The sequence below is a fragment of the Pelophylax lessonae genome (assembly GCF_965119305.1).
Source record: "Pelophylax lessonae genome assembly, chromosome: 9".
In the NCBI taxonomy this organism is placed as follows: domain Eukaryota; kingdom Metazoa; phylum Chordata; class Amphibia; order Anura; family Ranidae; genus Pelophylax; species Pelophylax lessonae.
The window spans coordinates 262,867,939-262,887,806 of record NC_138776.1 but is presented as its reverse complement, the minus strand read 5'-3'; the positions used below and the strand labels follow the sequence as shown (position 1 = coordinate 262,887,806).

Sequence of the window (19,868 nt, the reverse complement as noted above, 5' to 3'; positions counted from 1 at the left end):
TGTCACAGGAAGTTCCGGGTGAAAGGTGAGTTGAGACGAAGTAGGAGACATTGCTGGAACTGGCAGCAGAGGAGGTAATGAGATATTGTATATATTTTGTATTTTTAAATCCAGTACCCCCCCCCCCCCCCGTCATTTCCGTCTTTTATCTACAGCAGATGCTACTACATACATGCGTAGTATATTTATACAGCCATTTAACCAACTGTCCTTCCAGAGCCTCTGGTTTATAGACCCGATACATCCTAAATATGGAACCATTTATCCAACTGTCGTTCCAGAGCCTCTGGTTTATAGACCGTATACATCCTAAATATAGAACTATTTATCCAACTGTCCATCCAGAGCCTCTGGTTTATAGACCTGATACATCCTAAATATAGAACCATTTATCCAACTGTCCATCCAGAGCCTCTGGTTTATAGACCAGATACATCCCAAATATAGAGCCATTTATCCAACTGTCCATCCAGAGCCTCTGGTTTATAGACCGGATACATCCTAAATATAGAACCATTTATCCAACTGTCCATCCAGAGCCTCTGGTTTATAGACCGGATACATCCTAAATATAGAACTATTTATCCAACTGTCCATCCAGAGCCTCTGGTTTATAGACTGGATACATCCTAAATATAGAACCATTTATCCAACTGTCTATCCAGAGCCTCTGGTTTATAGACCGGATACATTCTAAATATAGAACCATTTATCCAACTGTCCATCCAGAACCTCTGGTTTATAGATCGGATACATCCTAAATATAGAACCATTTATCCAACTGTCTATCCAGAGCCTCTGGTTTATAGACCGGATACATCCTAAATATAGAATCATTTATCCAACTGTCCATCCAGAGCCTCTGGTTTATAGACCGGATACATCCTAAATATAGAACCATTTATCCAACTGTCCATCCAGAGCCTCTGGTTTATAGACCGGATACATCCTAAATATAGAACCATTTATCCAACTGTCCATCCAGAGCCTCTGGTTTATAGATTGGATACATCCTCAATATAGAACCATTTATCCAACTGTCCATCCAGAGCCTCTGGTTTATAGACCGGATACATCCTAAATATAGAACCATTTATCCAACTGTCCATCCAGGGCCTCTGGTTTATAGACCGGATACATCCTAAATATAGAACCATTTATCAATCCTCAATAAAGCTGTCTTGGGGCTGTTGGCCCCCATCACTGTAAGATAATGGACGCCATGGGGTTGGTTTACTAAAGGCAAATCTCTGTGCACTAGAAGGGCATTCGGAAGTGCAGTCGCTGTAGATCTGAGGGGAAGAACTGAAATGAGGGGAAGCTCTGCTGATTTCTATCATCCAATCATGTGCAAGCAAAAATTCTGTTTTTTATTTTTCTTGCGTGTCCCCCCCCCTCAGATCTACAGCGACTGCACTTCCAAGTTCACTTGCAGTGCACAGTGAATTTTCGTTTAGTAAATAAAGCCCCGTGTCTTCGCTGGATCAGGATACGGGAGGAAGAAGACTGAACTACAGTACAAGTTCTAATCAAGGCAGCCGAAGGAATAAACATCCCTACAGTAAATATCATGTATCAAGAGACTTGTGATTGGACAGTTGTTGGCGACAAACTGTACAGCCCGCCCCGTTTCTTCATGGATAGAGCACCCATTCCCCTGCCTTTGTAGCCACCATATTGTACCCACGTCTCCTAGCCATAGGCCCGCTCACGACTTTCCCAGCTAAAGGCCTTCATACTCAGAATAAAGGGATGTCCACACACAAATGCATTTCAGCACTTTACTGCAACTTCTCACCTTCACAATACTTCCCGTAACATATCACATTTGACATACTATCAGAATCTTGAGCGTGAACATTCTGTAGCAGTCTTTTACGATATCATGAAATTAAGCCATCTTCCCAATCCTCCTTTGTAGCACCATAGTATTGGGACCATTTCCCCATATATACTAAGAGCACAGCATTTAGCTTCCATCCCCAAGTCACACAACTCGCACCTCCAGCAGTGAATGTATGCAACAACAAGGGGTGCTGGAGTGTGCTGCTGGATCTGTTGTTGCTGGAGGGGATCTATTTTTGTGTGGTGGTCTATTGCTGCTGAGGAGGTCTGGTGTTGGATCTATTTTTACTGGGGGTCAGTTGTTGCTGGAAGAGATCTACTGTTGAGAGAGAGGGTCTAGTTTTGCTGGCTGCTTGAGAGTCTATTTATGCTGGCTGCTGGAAGATCTTTTCTTGCTTCTGGGGTGACTTTTTGTTGTGGGGGTCCATTGTTGCTGGGGGGGTCTATTGTTTCTGGGCAAATCTATTGTTGCTGGGGGGGGGTCTATTGCTGCTGGCTGTGGGGATCTATTTTACTACTTTTCTTGTTACCAAAACGAATTCCATACAAATTACTTAGCACCACAAAATGATACCTGCCTCTCTATTGTCTTAAAAGGGGTGCTACTGGGAGGTGAGTAGGGGGGTGGAACCAAGGAACGGTTGTCGGAGGTGGATAGGGGGCGGAGACAAGAAGACTCAGACGGTGGAAGTTCCTGCAACTATTATCTGAGGAAAAAAAGCCCTGATAAGGATGGACAGGGACCAAAGTCACATGACTGTGAGGATATTAAACCTCACCCTGGAGATCATCTACCTGCTGACTAAAGAGGTTAGGAGGTTTCCGGGAGGTCACATGACCTTATTCCTAACTCTGTAATAAAAACACAGACCTGACAAGAGAGGTGAGAATTCTGGGAGGTCACATGACCTTATTCCTAACTCTGTAATAAAAACACAGACCTGACAAGAGAGGTGAGAATTCTGGGAGGTCACATGACCTTATTCCTAACTCTGTAATAAAAACACAGACCTGACAGGAAAGGTGAGGATTCCAGAAATTCTGTAGAGATAACTGTTACTTTCACTTTACGCAGGAATATAAAGTAGTGAAGAAAACACCTGGAGAACCATTACCACCCAGCAGCCGTCTTCACGGACCGTCATCCTTCACAGTGCCTCCACCTAACTACCTGACAACAGAGGTAACCAGTGCCAAGAAGATTCTAGAAGTTACCGACAAGATCACCGATCTGCTGACAGGAGACGTGAGCGGTGCCGGGAATTCTGGGATATTATCCAGTAACAGACAAGGGATGTGTCTGGATGGTGACTGTATCATTGTGTGTGTCAGGTTCCTATAAGGTGTCAGGATGTCACTGTCTATTTCTCCATGGAGGAGTGGGAGTATTTAGAAGGACACAAGGATCTCTACAAGGACGTCATGATGGAGAATCAGCCGCCCCTCACATCACCGGGTAAGAGGAGACTTTATTGTAAAGGAGAGAGCAGTACGGAGGATCCACCTAGATCCCCCATCATCTGATAAACACATAGAAACAATGTTTTCAGTCAGTGTGTGTGTTTCCTACAGATGGATCCAGTAATGGGAACCCACCAGAGAGAATTCCCAGTCCTCTTTATTCCCGGGATTCCACCCAGGAAGATGACACCATCCCCCACCATCATCAGGTAGGTGAGGAACAAAAACTGATCATTAGGATCCGTACATTATCTGCATCATTACAATTGATGTCTTTTTTATAATATATTCAGAGTGGAAACCTGAGAGATTGTAAAGTTGAATTCAAAGAGGAGGATGATGAGGATGGGGTGATTGAGGAATCAGAGTTTCCAAAAGGACACAAAGAGCTGTACCAGGACAATATGGTGGAGTCATTCAGGGACAGAAACCAACCAGAGAGATGTCCCCGTCCTCCGTATTCCCGGGATTCCACACAGGAAGATCACACCATCCCCCACCATCATCAGGTAGACGGGGCTTACCATGAGGCCTAAAAATTTTTTCTAAGATATGAGATGACATTCTATGTAATTCCTGCATTCTGTCATCTTTGGGGTTTAGGGCGAAGAACTGAAAGACATCAAAGTTGAGAATAAAGTGGAAGAAGAAGAGACGTTGGTGAGTGGAGATCAGCAGTCTAAAGAGGAGGGGGAGATGATTATGAACATTAAAAAGGAGGAATCCTCTTTACTTACAGATACAGGTACGTAATAAATACTAAATGCTGAAACAGCTTATATTTCTGTTATTACACTTTTTTTGCAGATTTTATTTAGGAAATTTTTGCATTTTAACTACAAGAACACACAGATAAAGAGAACGAAAAGAACAAAATGGCTACATTTGGTGCATAAGGAGGCAGCCGCTTCTGAAGATGGCATACATGGTAGTAGAGATGACCTTTATCTTTATAAAGACTGTAGGTAGTAAAGTTCTTTGTCAACAAAAACAAATATATCAGCTTATCAAGAAAAGGGGACATTGGTCAGAGTCCAGGTTTCCAAATTTCTACCAGAGACAAAAGTTATAAATGAGTTTAGGAAGAATTAAACCATACTAACATCTGTTCTGTGAGAAAGTAATTGAATTGTAAATGTTACCAGAGCAGTAGTCTATTTACTTATCTTCATTTTACAGTGAACCCCCAGCTGAAGCTAAGTAACTAAGCAATCAACCTATTTCGTGCCAGGGCCTCGGTCAATAGAGACCCACTTAAGGACCACCATTCTGGATAATGCATTGGTAGTGTGTTCATTTAATGCAAAGGATGGATGAGACATACTATGGGTCCCACTATTGCCACATCCCTAAAAATATATATGGAAAAAGAGAAGAGAGGGATGAGAGGATCCCACAGCGTATTGGGTTCTCTCAGTCTCTCAAATGGTAATGGGACTTTGAAGGCTAATGGCGGGTATTGATCCTGATGAAAATGAATACAACAATATTATATATAAAAATATATCATTTATTTATAAAGACATACAAAGTTGTATCAAAGAACATGTGTTCAATACGCAAATAATACATGTACAAGAGACAGTACAGGTTGTCCACTGGATCCCAAAAAGCCTCCCAAAACAAAAGGCAATTCATAAAAAAACTACCAAATCATGATAGGATCATGATACCAGTTCATATTAACATGGGATACACTAGTGGAAAATGTGGAATCGCGACGCGTTTCGCTCAAGTCGCTTCCTCAGACGATTCCTGTAACCCTGAAAAATACAATGTATCAGCTCTACTGTTTCATATTCAAGAGGGTTTATATACTGTAAATATTACAATTACATAAAAATTACAACATTGATTTTATGCAAATATCAATAGTAAAAATAAGAATCATCATAGCAGTCAGGTCAATTTGGTAACATAGTTTAAAAAAAATGGAGCAGAGATCGAGATATATAATTTGTTTTGATTGTCAAGTATTCAAATTTTCAGAAAGTAAAAAGTGAAGGATAAACGAAGAAAAAAAAAAAAAAAGAAGAAGGGGAAAAGGGAAGGAAAAGGGGAGGGGAAAACTTGGGGAAACCCCAAATGTCCCCATACAGAAAACCCCAGGCCTTAAATGAGGGGGAGGGTGAATGCAACTGACAAAAAAAAAAAGGGGGCTCAGAGAAAGATATGATCAAAACATTCCATGGCTAGGATGTAAATTCATGGTATAAACGTGTATCTAATAATACAAGACTGCAATGTGTGTTCATTTAACATAGACAAGTCAAAAGATCCAAATATGCAAACATGTGAAATATTAGTGAGAATTCAAAGATTATATTATTGATTGCTATGACCTTTTCCCAATAGCGTACTAGCTTTGGGCATGTACACAGTACTTGCAGAAGAGATCACCCACTTGCACCACATTCTGTACAAAAAGATATAAAAGGTCCATCTCCATTCCTCAATATAACGTCATGTTCTCAACAAATGAGGAGGAGATACTGTACACCATATGAAAGGTCCATCTCCATTCCTCAATATAACGTCATGTTCCCAACAAATGAGGAGGAGATACTGTACACCATATGAAAGGTCCATCTCCATTCCTCAATATAACGTCATGTTCCCAACAAATGAGGAGGAGATACTGTACACCATATGAAAGGTCCATCTCCATTCCTCAATATAACGTTATGTTCCCAACAAATGAGGAGCAGATACTGTACACCAGGTGTCTTCAAACTATGGCCCTCCAGCTGTTCAGGAACTACAATTCCCATCATGCCTAGCCATGTCTGCGAATGTCAGAGTTTTCCAATGCCTCATGGGGTGTGTAGTTCCATAACAGCTGGAGGGCCGTAGTTTGAGGATCCCTGCTGTACAGCATATGAAAGGTCCATCTCCATTACTCAATATAACGTCATGTTCCCAACAAATGAGGAGGAGATACTGTACACCATATGAAAGGTCCATCTCCATTCCTCAATGTAACATCATGTTCCTGTAGTCAGATGCTAGAGAGTGAGTATAGTTTTTGTCTCTGTCTGCCTATTAGAGGAGCAGCAGGCAAATTCTATTTTGCACTCTGCTTATCAGGGATCAGGATCTGGGAGTTAGGTCTGCTCGGTGTGCCCAGTGTGTGATTCATCTGGTCTAAGGGAGTGTCCCCAGCTGATCCAATGGGGAGGCACGTTGGATGCTGGAGGAAACCTGGCCAATGACACACAGGCTTTTGGTACTGTCCCAGGGATTGGCACAGACAGTTGGTCTCGGTGCATTATCGGGCAGTGTATAAAAAGCCATGGGCACATGAGGTAGAGGTCTTTTGGCGGGAAGCAAAGTCCCAGAAAGAGGGTGGCGGCTGCCTCCTCTTCTGCAGCAGTTGATGATGGTCGCAGGCAGTTGGCCTGGTGAGCCAGTGCTGTGAGGCTAAACCCAGAGGTCCAGGAGAGCTGACTGTAAGAGTTGGGGCACTGCGAGACTCTGGAAAAACAGTAGCGTGAGTACAGAGGATCTTGCCCAGTGTTCTGCCCAGGAAGGGGACCACTCTGGGAGTGTGTAGTCAGTGGATGGGTGTCAGCAAGTGTATAGAAAGGGGGTACTGGGGGAATACCCTGAAGAGAAATACAACTAGGAACACTTACCTCAGCTTCAAGTGGCAGGATGAAGTAGCCGCATTCTCAAGATAAAAGTCCTCTGAATTGTGAATAGTTCAACAGTTGGAGTATCCCACTCATCCCTTCTTCTATCCCAATATGAAGTAAAACCACAAAAACATCTACCCCTAGACTGATCATTGACTGAGCCAGGAGTATAAAGTGTTAAGATTTCTGCAAGCAGTTGCTACGGGTAACCCAGGGGATTTCGAAAGTGTCATTCACCAGCAGTCCTCTAGGAGGCAGTGCTACATTCCCAACAAATAAGGTGGTGATACGGGACATCTCATCAATGTTATAAACCCATTCCTCAAATAAACATCATTTTCACAAGGACTGAGGTGGATATACAGTACATCGCATAAAAGTTCCATCTCTGTTCCTCAATACGCTTCCTGGAAATTATGTGGAAGGAAGGTTCATCTCCATTCTCACAGTAACATGTCATCAATGTAGAAGCACTATAACTCAGTGTAGTCGGGGTATATTGTAGCATTGATCTGAGTTGTTTTCATAGTTTAGAGTTATAATTGTTCCCAGTTTTTTTTTTTTTTTTGCCTGGGCTTTGAAAACCGTATTATCGTTGTACCAACATATATGACTCCTTAATTTAAGGCATGAAAGATACCTATAACATCTTTTAATACTGTAAATTGCTTTCCAACAGATGGACACTACACTCAGAACAGGAATATCTCTGAGGGACATTTCATTTTATCTCCCGATTATAATGTCCAAGGAAATAATAATACTCAAAATAGATCTTATCACTTGGAAGGATCAATGGACCTCTCAAATCCTGAGGGATCTTCTGACAAATCGAATACTGTAATTCCACAAACACATCCGTACACTGAGACTTTAGATGTATCGACAGATCTATCTAATCCCAAGGAATCTTCTTTAAGTCACGATGGGGTTCACAAAGGACAGCATTTATTGTCCTGTTCAGTGTGTGGGATATCTTTTACTGAAAACAAAGACCTTCTTCTACACCAGAAAAGTCACAAGAGTGAGTTTCCTATCTCATGTTCAGAGTGTGGGAAATGTTTTGCTAAGAAAGGAAACCTTCTTATGCACTGGAAAATTCACACAGGTGAGCGTCCTTTTTCGTGTACAGAGTGCGGGAAAAGTTTTAGTCAAAAGGGGAATCTTCTTGCACACCAGAAAATTCACACGGGCGTGCGTCCTTTTTCATGTTCAGAGTGCGGGAAATGTTTTACTACAAAAGCAGACCTTCTTAAACACCACAGAAGTCATACAGGTGAGCGTCCTTATTCGTGCTCAATCTGCGGGAAATGTTTCAGTGCGAGCGGACACCTTGTTAGACACCAGAGACGTCACACAGGTGAACGCCCCTTTTCATGTCCAGAGTGTGAGAAAAGTTTCCCTGATAAAGAAAGCCTTCTTAAACACCAGAATACTCACACAGGTCTGCGTCCTTTTTCATGTTCAGAGTGTGGGAAATGTTTCACTGCAAAAGCTGACCTCCTTCGACACCAGAGAAGTCACACAGGTGAGCGTCCTTTTTCATGTACAGAGTGTGGAAAGTGTTTCACTACAACTGGAAGCCTTCTTGTACACCAGAGAATTCACACAGGTGAGCGTCCTTTTTCATGTTCAGAGTGCGGGAAATCTTGCATCACAAAAGGAGACCTTCTTCAGCACCAGAGATGTCACACGGGCGAGCGTCCTTTTTCATGCTCAGAGTGTGGAAAATGTTTCAGTGCAAAAGCTGACCTCCTTCGACACCAGAGAAGTCACACAGGTGAGCGTCCTTTTTCATGTACAGAGTGTGGAAAGTGTTTCACTACAACTGGAAGCCTTCTTGTACACCAGAGAATTCACACAGGTGAGCGTCCTTTTTCATGTTCAGAATGCGGGAAATCCTGCATCACAAAAGGAGACCTTCTTCATCACCAGAGAAGTCACACGGGCGAGCGTCCTTTTTCATGTTCAGAGTGTGGAAAATGTTTCACTAAGAAAGAAAGTCTTCTTATACACCAGAGAAGTCACACAGGTGAGCATCCTTTCTCATGCTCAGAGTGCGGGAAACGTTTTAAGCAAAAAGGAAATTGTCTTAGACACCAGAGAAGTCACACAGATGAGCGTCCCTATTCAATCAGTGCTGACTTGATCCCACACTCACACATGGCACCATAGAACTAATATGATGGGCAAGTATGGCAATACGTAGACGACGTTCTTTTTTTTTATGGGTTGCCATACCTCATTGCTCTTCCTTTATTTTTCTGAAGTAGATGGCTTTTCATTGGTCCAACCAATGTGTAAATATTAGTGACTTTGATATATTTTTATTGTAGTTAACCAATTAGACTTTAAGTAGCCATACAAAGTGCAATTTTGTGTTTGTTCCAGGATAGCAAAACACATTAGCAACAGGCTTCCAGACTCAACGATAAAACAATCATTTGCTCAACCAAGCCTTATATAGTCCAAAAAAGTCCCTTGGTTTTGTTAAATTCCTTTACAGAATGACATTAGTCCATACACAAGATCATTTCCCACTGGAAAATATTCAGCAAGCCTTTAGCTCTCCAGCCCAGCATGTCTTCTTGACCTACAGCATGGACCAGCGGTGGTAACTGCAAAACCTGTGGGAAAGACCAAAACCTGGTCCATGGGTTGGAGACTATATCCCACCCAAATCTCTTCAGGGTTACCAATAAAAACCAGCCATGATACAGGTCTTGTAAGCAAAATTAGATAAGGAACTTGATTTCTTTACCATTGGGGATGTTCTGGCTTCATCGTCGTAGAGCTACATCCGATCCCATCAGGATTTGATTTAGATTCAAGCTTTGATTTGCTGTGTGTTAATTATTCATTCTGGTTTTGTAAAATAACCATCTGGTTTTGTAAAATAAACCGTAAAGTTCTTCACTGAGTCCTGTTGTTTTTTTTTAACAAATGACCATAATTCTTAGATGATTGAAATGTACTCAAATCATATACAGTAATCCTTTGGTATTGTACTGTACCATGGGCCGTTTCAGGCGTGAGATCCTTTAACTCTTTTTCCTGCCCAGCCATCCTGTTGCTATAGGCCAGGCAGGTACATGGCACCATAGAACTAATTTGATGGGCAAGTATGGCAATACATAGACGACGTTCTTTTTTTTATAGGTTGCCGTATGTCATTGCTCTTCCTTTGTTTTCCTGAATTAGATGGCTTTTCATTGGTCCAACCAATGTATAAATATTAGTGACTTTGACATATTTTTATTGTTACAAATGACCATAATACTTAGATGATTGGCGATTTGGAATGTGCTCAAATCATAGATAGTAATCCTTTGGTATTGTATTGTACCTTGCCGTTTCAGGCGTGAGATTTTTTAACTCTTTTTCCTGCCCAGCCATCCTTTTTGCTATAGGCCAGGCAGGAACTGGTTAACAAATGACCATAACTCTTAGATGATTGGTGATTGGAATGTGGTCAGATCATAGACCGTAATCCTTTGGTATTGTATTGTACCATGGGCCGATTCAGACGTAAGAGCCATTAACTCTTTTTCCCACAATCTTCTGGGCTCCCGCTCCTGCCCAGGGGGTTTATATTGCCCTCCCTCCCACCATTTGTGCGCAGACAGATGACATTTGATGAGACAGCAATGACTGGGCATGTGTGCCGTCGCCAACTGACAGGTCCTCTTATGTTAACCACTTTAATACTGGGCACTTTTACCCCTTCCTGCCCAGGCCAGTTCTCCGCTTTCAGCGCTATCACACTTTGAATGACAATTGCGCAGTCATACAACACTGTACCCAAATTAAATTTGAATCATTCTTTTCACACAAACAGAGCGTTCTTTTGGTGGTATTTAATCACCACTGGGCTTTACATTTTTTGATAAATAAATAAAAAAAAGACTGAAAACTGTTATAAAAAGTTTGAAAATCTTTCGTCATAATTTTAGGCCAAACTTTATTCTGCTACATTTCTTTGAAGATAACTCAAAGCAGTGTATATTATTGAGTAGTATTGAAAAGTTATAGAGTCTACAAACGATGGGATATACACTATATTGTCAAAAGTATTGGGACGCCTGCCTTTACACGCACATGAACTTTAATGGCATCCCAGTCTTAGTCTGTAGGGTTCAATATTGAGTTGGCCCACCCTTTGCAGCTATAACAGCTTCAACTCTTCTGGGAAGGCTGTCCACAAGGTTTAGGAGTGTGTCTATGGGAATGTTTGACCATTCTTCCAGAAGCACATTTGTGAGGTCAGGCACTGATATTGTATGAGAAGGTCTGGCTCAAAGTCTCTGCTTTAATTTGTCCCAAAGTTGTTCTTCAAAGGGTGGGCTAACTCAATATTGTGCAGGCTAGTCAAGTTCCTCCACCAACTCGTTCATCAATGTCTTTATGGACCTTGCTTTGTGCATTAGTCTGAATCATTTGGTGGAGGGGGGATTATGGTGTGGGGTTGTTTTTCAGGGGTTGGGCTTGGCCCCTTAGTTCCAGTGAAGGGAACTCTTAAGGCGTCAGCATACCAAGACATTTTGGACAATTTCATGCTCCCAACTTTGTGGGAACAGTTTGGGGATGGCCCCTTCCTGTTCCAACATGATTGCGCACCAGTGCACAAAGCAAGGTCCATAAAGACATGGATGAGCAAGTTTGGGGTGGAGGAACAGTCCTGAATTCAATCCTATAAAACATCCTTTTTGTGGATAGAGTAAGGGAAGGTCATAACCTCATTTTTCACCATCTGTCCCCCATTAAGGAGATTTACCTTCACTTCTTGTCCCATAGATGAAATTAGAGGAAATGAAAATTAAAAATTAAGGGAATCCCTTGGGGAACCCCCAGGCCACCTGAACTAGTGTCCCCTTTGAAAGATTTCCCCTCTATTACTTTCTGGGGAAAACTCAAACTTTGGATTTTACTTTCACTTTCAATGCTTTTAATAAACAGGACAAATAGAGGATGTATCTCCCTAACAGGGGCACAGACAGCTATAAAAACCTGACAGGGGTTCTAATCCCTCTCCACTCCATCCAAAACTAAAGAAAAAGTTTAGCCTTTAGTTATACTCTAATCCAGGTGGGGGGCGGGGAGGGGGGGGCGTAGATGTCTGGTTTGTGTACAGGAGCCCAACTCGTTGTATACAGTACTATGCCAGCTGTGCCCAAGGTGCCAAGCCAGAAGCGGAGTGGTCTTGTGCGCGTAGTCCTTTTTCTGTGCATCTGGAGCAGAGACCACCAGTGGAGTAAATTTTCATAAATTTTCTATAGGATTAAGGTCTGAAGACCGGCTAGGCCAACCCATGATCTTAATGTGCTTCTTCTTGAGCCATTTCTTTGTTGCCTTGGTGGTATGTTTTGGGTCATTGTCATGCTGGAAGACCCACCCAAGACCCATCAAGTCTGATCATTGGAGAAGAGCAGGCTGAAATCCCAGCACAGCTAGAGAACTGACCACGCTGTGATCTCATGCCTAGTATGGTCAATTTTTAATAGAAAAGCAGAGGGACTGGCAGGATCACAGCAGGATAGCAATACAAAGAGAACAGGATACGTCTTCATACAAGTACATGGTACAGCAGGCACATATCAGGAATATGAAATGTTGGGTTTACATATTCCTTAAATATTTTTTTTTCACATAATCTTGCATTTTTATTCATATTTTTTATTCTATAATTGCTCTTATTTATGAATTTTAAAATACATTTGTTCATTATATTTTTATTGTTTGGATATTTCCTTGGATGTTTTATAGACAAGAGAATTGTAGAATGCCCAAAGAAGTAGCTGTCAAAAGTATTGAAAAAACAACATAGGCGACTAATTTTATATTATCCACAAGGAGGCGAATCTACGTATTGTCCGTGGAACGCAGAGACAGGAAGTGATACGAGGAAAAGACAGGAAGTGAGGTCACATACTGTTAGTTCCGGGTCAGAGGTGAGTCGGGAGGAAGTAGAGAGGAGACATTGCTGGAACTGGCAGAAGAGGAGGTAATAAGATATTATTTTATATTTACACCCAGTAACCCCCCCCCCCCGTCATGTTCCGTCCTCGTCCTCCATAGTCACTGTGACGTCTTTTTATCTCCAACATCCACTACTACATACATACATATCACATACTGTATATTGGAGTTATTTTATAATATGTGTTCCGATACATCCTAAATATAGAACCATTTATCCAACTGTCCATCCAGAGCCTCTGGTTTATAGTCCAGATATATCCTAAATATAGAACCATTTATCCAACTGTCCATCCAGAGCCTCTGGTTTATAGACCGGATACATCCTAAATATAGAACCATTTATCCAACTGTCCATCCAGAGCCTCTGGTTTATAGACCGGATACATCCTAAATATAGAACCATTTATCCAACTGTCCATCCAGAGCCTCTGGTTTATAGACCAGATACATCCTAAATATAGAACCATTTATCCAACTGTCCATCCAGAGCCTCTGGTTTATAGACCAGATACATCCTAAATATAGAACCATTTATCCAACTGTCCATCCAGAGCCTCTGGTTTATAGACCGGATACATCCTAAATATAGAACCATTTATCCAACTGTCCATCCAGAGCCTCTGGTTTATAGACCGGATACATCCTAAATATAGAACCATTTATCCAACTGTCCATCCAGAGCCTCTGGTTTATAGACTGGATACATCCTAAATATAGAGCCATTTATCCAACTGTCCATCCAGAGCCTCTGGTTTATAGACTGGATACATCCTAAATATAGAGCCATTTATCCAACTATTTATCCAGAGCCTCTGGTTTATAGGCCAGATACATCCTAAATATAGAACCATTTATCCAACTGTCCATCCAGAGCCTCTGGTTTATAGACCGGATACATCCTAAATATAGAACCATTTACCCAACTGTCCACCCAGAGCCTTTGGTTTATAGACTAGAAACAACCAATAGATAAAACTTTGTGGCTAGGGTTGCTTATAAGGAATGATTATTAGTAATCTTACGGTTTTTTTTCCAGTTCCATTGATACACATTGGAGTTGATTTACTATAACCGGAGAGTGCACAATCTTATACATCCTAAATATAGAACCATTTATCCAACTGTCCATCCAGAGCCTCTGGTTTATAGACCGGATACATCCGAAATATAGAGCCATGCAAATATATATACCATGCACAGCTTCACCAGATTTTCCATTCAACCCCACTGTCTTTAATATAACATAGGAGGAAGCTGCCTGAGATGTTAGAAGTATGGAGGAACTAAGAAATAATTAATCCCAGTACAATCCTGATAATTTTCAGCTTTTTATATCTATAGAAAGGAGGGACCTGTATACATCACATGACCACATCAATAATAATGAACGAGGGCCAACATCCCATGACTCAATGGATATTAGACCTCACCCTGGAGATCATCTACCTGCTGACCGGAGAGGTGAGGAGGATTCTGGGAGGTCACATGACATCACTCTTATCCTAACTGATTGGAGAGGTGAGGAGGATTCTGGGAAGTCTGTATTGATCATTTTTTTTCTGTCCCTCAGGATTATAAAGTAGTAAGAAAAATATCTGGTGACCCATTAAAACCTAGCAACTGCCTTCACGGGACTTCGCCCATCACAGTCCCTCCACCCCACTGCCTGACAGCAGAGATAACTAGTGCCAAGAAGGTTCTAGAAGTTGCCAACAAGATGATGGAGCTGCTGACAGGAGAGGTGAGCGGTGCTGGGAATTCTGGGACATTATCCAGTAACAGACAAGGGATGTGTCTGGATGGTGACTGTATCATTGTGTGTGTCAGGTTCCTATAAGGTGTCAGGATGTCACTGTCTATTTCTCCATGGAGGAGTGGGAGTATCTAGAAGGACACAAGGATCTCTACAAGGACGTCATGATGGAGAATCAGCAGAATCTCAGCGATCTTATAACTGGGAAGAAAATTGCTCACTTGGAAAAGATGATATTGAACCTCGTCCTGGAGATTCTTGTGCTGCTGATTGGCCAGGTTAGAAATGCTGGGATGTAGCCTCACTTTTATCTTTGAGGACCATAAAAGTGGGATGATTGTATCATTTTCATATTTATTATTTCATTACACAGGATTGTACAATAGAGAAAAAGCCATCTGCCGAGCATAACACAACGAGGAGAGATCACGGTTTGCCACCGAAGTTGAGCAACAGCCTGAACCCCATTACTGAGCCTTCTACTTTGATGCCTGAGATACAAAATGAGCAAAAAGTTCTAGACCTCACCAGCAAGATGATGGAGCTACTAATAGGAGAGGTGAGCGGTGCTGGGAATTCTGGGACATTATCCAGTAACAGACAAGGGATGTGTCTGGATGGTGACTGTATCATTGTGTGTGTCAGGTTCCTATAAGGTGTCAGGATGTCACTGTCTATTTCTCCATGGAGGAGTGGGAGTATTTAGAAGGACACAAGGATATCTACAAGGACGTCATGATGGAGAATCAGCCGCCCCTCACATCACCGGGTAAGAGGAGACTTTATTGTAAAGGAGAGAGCAGTACGGAGGGTCCACCTAGATCCCCCATCATCTGATAAACACATAGAAACAATGTATTCAGTCAGTGTGTGTGTTTCCTACAGATAGATCCAGTAATGGGAACCCACCAGAGAGATGTCCCCATCCTCTGTATTCCCGGGATTCCACACAGGAAGATCTCACCATCCCCCACCATCATCAGGTAGATGGGACTGAGCTGTAAGTAGAGATTCTTTAAGGGTATTTCTTGTTTCTTTTTACACATCTATTCTGTAATCTTTGGAGTTCAGGATGAAGAACTAAAAGACATCAAAGTTGAAGTTAAAGAGGAAGAAGAAGCAAGAGGTACTCAACAGCCTATGGAGGGGGGAGAGGTGATTATGAAAAGGAAACAGAAGGAATATTCTCTACATATAAACACATGTAAGTAATAAACACTAAATGGAGAAACGTTTTCCTTTGTTACATGATTAGAAAAATGATATGTCAATAAAACTGACCAACTTTCCTAACAAATTTAGAGGCTATACACATGTTTGCAACAAATGAGGAGATACTGTACACCATATGAAAGGTCCATCTCCATTCCTCAATATAATGTCATGTTCATAACAAATGAGGAGGAGATACTGTACACCATATGAAAGGTCCTCCTCCATTCCTCAATATAACGTCATGTTCCCAACAAATGACGAGGAGATACTGTACACCATATGAAAGTTCCATCTCCATTCCTCAATATAACGTCATGTTCATAACAAATGAGGTGGAGATACTGTACACCATATGAAAGGTCCATCTCCATTCCTCAATATAACGTCATGTTCATAACAAATGAGGTGGAGATACTGTACACCATATGAAAGGTCCATCTCCATTCCTCAATATAACGTCATGTTCCCAACAAATGGGGAGGAGATACTGTACACCATATGAAAGGTCCATCTCCATTCCTCAATATAACGTCATGTTCCCAACAAATGAGGAGGAGATACTGTACACCATATGAAAGGTCCATCTCCATTCCACAATATATCGTCATGTTCCCAACAAATGGGGAGGAGATACTGTACACCATATGAAAGGTCCATCTCCATTCCTCAATATAACGTCATGTTCATAACAAATGAGGAGGAGATACTGTACACCATATGAAAGGTCCTCCTCCATTCCTCAATATAACGTCATGTTCCCAACAAATGACGAGGAGATACTTTACACCATATGAAAGTTCCATCTCCATTCCTCAATATAACGTCATGTTCATAACAAATGAGGAGGAGATACTGTACACCATATGAAAGGTCCATCTCCATTCCTCAATATAACGTCATGTTCCCAACAAATGAGGAGAAACTGTACAACATATATGAAAGGTCCATCTCCATTCTTCAATATAATGTTATGTTCCAACAAATGAGAAGGAGATACTGTAGACCATATGAAAGGTCCATCTCCATTCCTCAATATAACGTCATGTTACTAACAAATGACGAGGAGATACTGTACACCATATGAAAGATCCATCTCCATTCCTCAATATAACGTCATGTTCCCAACAAATGAGGAGGAGATACTGTACACCATATGAAAGGTCCATCTCCATTCCTCAATATAACGTCATGTTCCCAACAAATGAGGAGGAGATACTGTATACCATATGAAAGGTCCATCTCCATAGGTGTTTTGTATTGTTGATCTGGTTGGGACTCGTAGTTTGGTGGTATAATTGCTCCCAATTCCATACCAGAGCTTTTTGAAACTGCCGTATCATCATGTATGGTTCTTCAATGTAAGACTCAACCGATACCTGTAACATTTTTGTTTTCATTACTTTCCGACAGATGAACACTACGCACAAAACCAGAATACCTCTGAGGGACATTCTATGTTATCTCCAGAAGATAATGACATCACACAACATTCTCCAGAAGTAAATCCCGTTTCTCACAATAGACATCACAGACCTCACCAATTGGGGAGATCAATGGATCCCTCGAATTCCAAGAAATCTTCTCATAAATCACATCCTGTAACTCCAGAAAAACATCTAAAATCTCAGAGTAATTCCAAAGAATCTTCTTTAAGCCATGAAGGAGTTCACACAGGAAGGCATTCATTCAGTAAAAAAAGAGGCCCTCTAATGCACCGGAGAAGTCACAGGAGTGAGCGTCCTCATTCATGTTCAGAGTGCGGGAAATGTTTCACACAGAAAGGAAGCCTCCTTATACACCAGAGAATTCACACAGGCGTTCGTCCTTTTTCGTGCTCATTGTGTGGGAAATGTTTCACTGCACAAGGAAACCTTCTTAGACACGAGAGAAGTCACACAGGTGAGCGTCCTTTTTCATGTTCAGAGTGCGGGAAATGTTTCACGGATAAAGTAAACCTTCTTCTGCACCAGAGAAGTCACACTGGTGAGCGTCCTTTTTCATGTTCAGAGTGTGGGAAATGCTTTAGTCAAAAAGGAAACCTCCTTCAACACCAGAGAATTCACACGGGTGTGCGTCCTTTTTCGTGCTCAGAGTGTGGGAAATCTTTCACTACGAAAGGAGAACTTCTTCAACATCAGAGAAGTCACATGGGTGAGCGTCCTTATTCATGTTCAGAGTGCGGGAAATGTTTCACTGCAAAACGAAACCTTCTTAGACACCAGAGAAGTCACACGGGTGAGTGCCCCTATTCATGTCCGGAGTGCGGAAAATGTTTCACTCAGAAAGTAAGCCTTCTGAAACACCAGAAAAGTCACACGGGAGAGCGCCCCTTCTCGTGTTCAGAGTGCGAGAAATCTTTCATTACCAAAGGAGAGCTTCTTCAACACCAAAGAATTCACACGGGTGTGCGTCCTTATTCATGTTCAGTGTGCGGGAAAGGTTTCACTGCCAAAGGAAGCCTCCATAAACACCAGAGAACTCACTCGGGTGAACGTCCTTTTTCATGCTCTGAATGTGGGAAATGCTTCACTGACAAAGGCAACCTTGTCCAACACCAGAGAAGTCACAAGGGCGAGCGCCCTTTTTCGTGCTCAGAGTGCGGGAAATGTTTCACCACAAAAGGAGAGCTGGTTCAACACCAGAAAATTCACACAGGCGTGCGTCCTTATTCGTGCTCAGTGTGCGGGAAATGTTTCACTGCGAAAGGAAACCTTCTTAGACACGAGAAAAGTCACATGGGGGAGCGTCCTTATCCGTGCTCAGCGTGCGGGAAGTGTTTTACCGCAAAAGCAAACCTTCTGCAACACCAGAGAAAGTCACATGGTTGAACATCCGTTTTCACGTTCAATGTGTGGGAAATGTTTTAGACAATTACTCAAAAGCAGAGGATTTACAATCAATGTATGGTGGTATTTCACGGGTGGAACTATTTATTCTATAGGAGAAACGTATGAAAACAATGGATTTATAAAGGGGTACATCCAGGCCAGTGGTGGTGAACCTTGGCACCCCAGATGTTTTGGAACTACATTTAGCATGATGCTCAACTACACAGCAGAGTGCATGAGCATCATGGGAAATGTAGTTCCAAAACAACTGGGGTGCCTAGGTTCACCATCACAGATCTAGGCCAAAGGGACATTTCTGTTATCGGCGCGTCTCTTGGGTTTAAACCTTTTGAAGTCCCCAATGGTGAGGTCTTTTTCTACAGTTCCTCTCACATTGGGGTGCCCTCATTTTTTTTTGCATTCTCTATGATGTTAAATTAAAGTCAAGCAGGGAGAGTAGGGGCCCCTCGTAATGGGCTCAGAGGATATGTAGACCAAGGAACTCAAGAGACACAAGAATAGCAGGGAATCATTGTAACCCCCACGAGAATCAGTATCTCCGGGCCTCCAGAAAGTATGCAGAGCGCTTGACTTGTTCCACATTTTATGTTACAGCCTTATTCCAAAATGGATCGAGTTCATTATTTTCCTCAAAATTCTACAAACAATCCCCCATAATGACAACGTGAGAGAAGTTTGTTTGAAGTCTTTGCAAAATTATGAAAAATTAAAAACGAAACAAATCCCATGTACATAAGTATCACAGCCTTTACTTAATACGTTGGTGAAGGACCTTCGGCACCAATTACAGCCTCCAGTCTTTTTGAGTATGATGCTACAAGCTTGGCACTCCTATTTTTGGGCAGTTTCTCCCATTCTTCTTTGTAGGACCTCTCAAGCTCCATCAGGTTGGATGGGACCATTTTCAGATCTCTCCAGAGATGTTCAATCGGGTTCAAGTCTGGGCTCTGGCTGGGTCACTCAAGGACATTCACAGAGTTGTCCCGTAGTCGCTCCTTTGTTATCTTGGCAGTGTGCTTAGGGTCGTTGTCCTGTTGGAAGATGAACCTTTCGCCCCAGTCTGAGGTCCAGAGCGCTCTGCAGCAGATTTTCATCAAGGATGTCTCTGTACATTGCTGCATTCATCTTTCC

The 19,868-nt window shown here is 42.0% G+C and overlaps 4 protein-coding genes across 5 annotated transcripts in view; 3 read left to right on the top strand and 1 right to left on the bottom strand.

The window, feature by feature from the left end:
* LOC309564428 (uncharacterized protein) overlaps positions 1-19,868 on the bottom strand; it is a gene marked incomplete at its 3' end in the record, with an annotated part of 637,385 nt that overhangs the window by 489,453 nt on the left and 128,064 nt on the right.
* Positions 27-9,240, top strand: LOC309562741 (uncharacterized protein). 2 transcript variants are annotated; one of them, XR_014225641.1, is made up of 2 exons: positions 27-74; positions 2,921-3,087. XR_014225641.1 is itself a non-coding variant. In XM_082267029.1 (2 exons), the coding sequence occupies exon 2, from the start codon at positions 7,737-7,739 to the stop codon at positions 9,114-9,116; it is 1,380 nt and encodes a 459-aa protein (XP_082123155.1). In that variant the 5' UTR covers positions 41-74; positions 7,621-7,736; the 3' UTR covers positions 9,117-9,240. The 2 variants fall into 2 exon arrangements, 1 of the variants encoding a protein (XP_082123155.1); XM_082267029.1 differs by lacking the exon at positions 2,921-3,087 and adding an exon at positions 7,621-9,240 and having other exon boundaries at positions 41-74.
* LOC309563883 (uncharacterized protein) lies at positions 14,752-15,885 on the top strand (the record flags this gene model as incomplete). The annotated part of the gene is made up of 3 exons (XM_082268519.1): positions 14,752-14,951; positions 15,047-15,232; positions 15,745-15,885. Exons 1-3 carry the CDS (start codon positions 14,787-14,789, stop codon positions 15,883-15,885), a joined length of 492 nt encoding a protein of 163 aa, XP_082124645.1. The 5' UTR covers positions 14,752-14,786.
* On the top strand, positions 17,360-18,721 carry LOC309562765 (uncharacterized protein). Its single transcript, XM_082267063.1, has one exon. The coding sequence runs from the start codon at positions 17,442-17,444 to the stop codon at positions 18,714-18,716; it is 1,275 nt and encodes a 424-aa protein (XP_082123189.1). The 5' UTR covers positions 17,360-17,441; the 3' UTR covers positions 18,717-18,721.

What these genes read in the sequence shown, in the direction of transcription:
- LOC309562741 (XM_082267029.1), top strand. Translation starts at nt 7,737, where the DNA reads ATGGACCTCTCAAATCCTGAGGGATCTTCTGACAAATCGAATACTGTA.
- LOC309562765 (XM_082267063.1), top strand. Translation starts at nt 17,442, where the DNA reads ATGGATCCCTCGAATTCCAAGAAATCTTCTCATAAATCACATCCTGTA.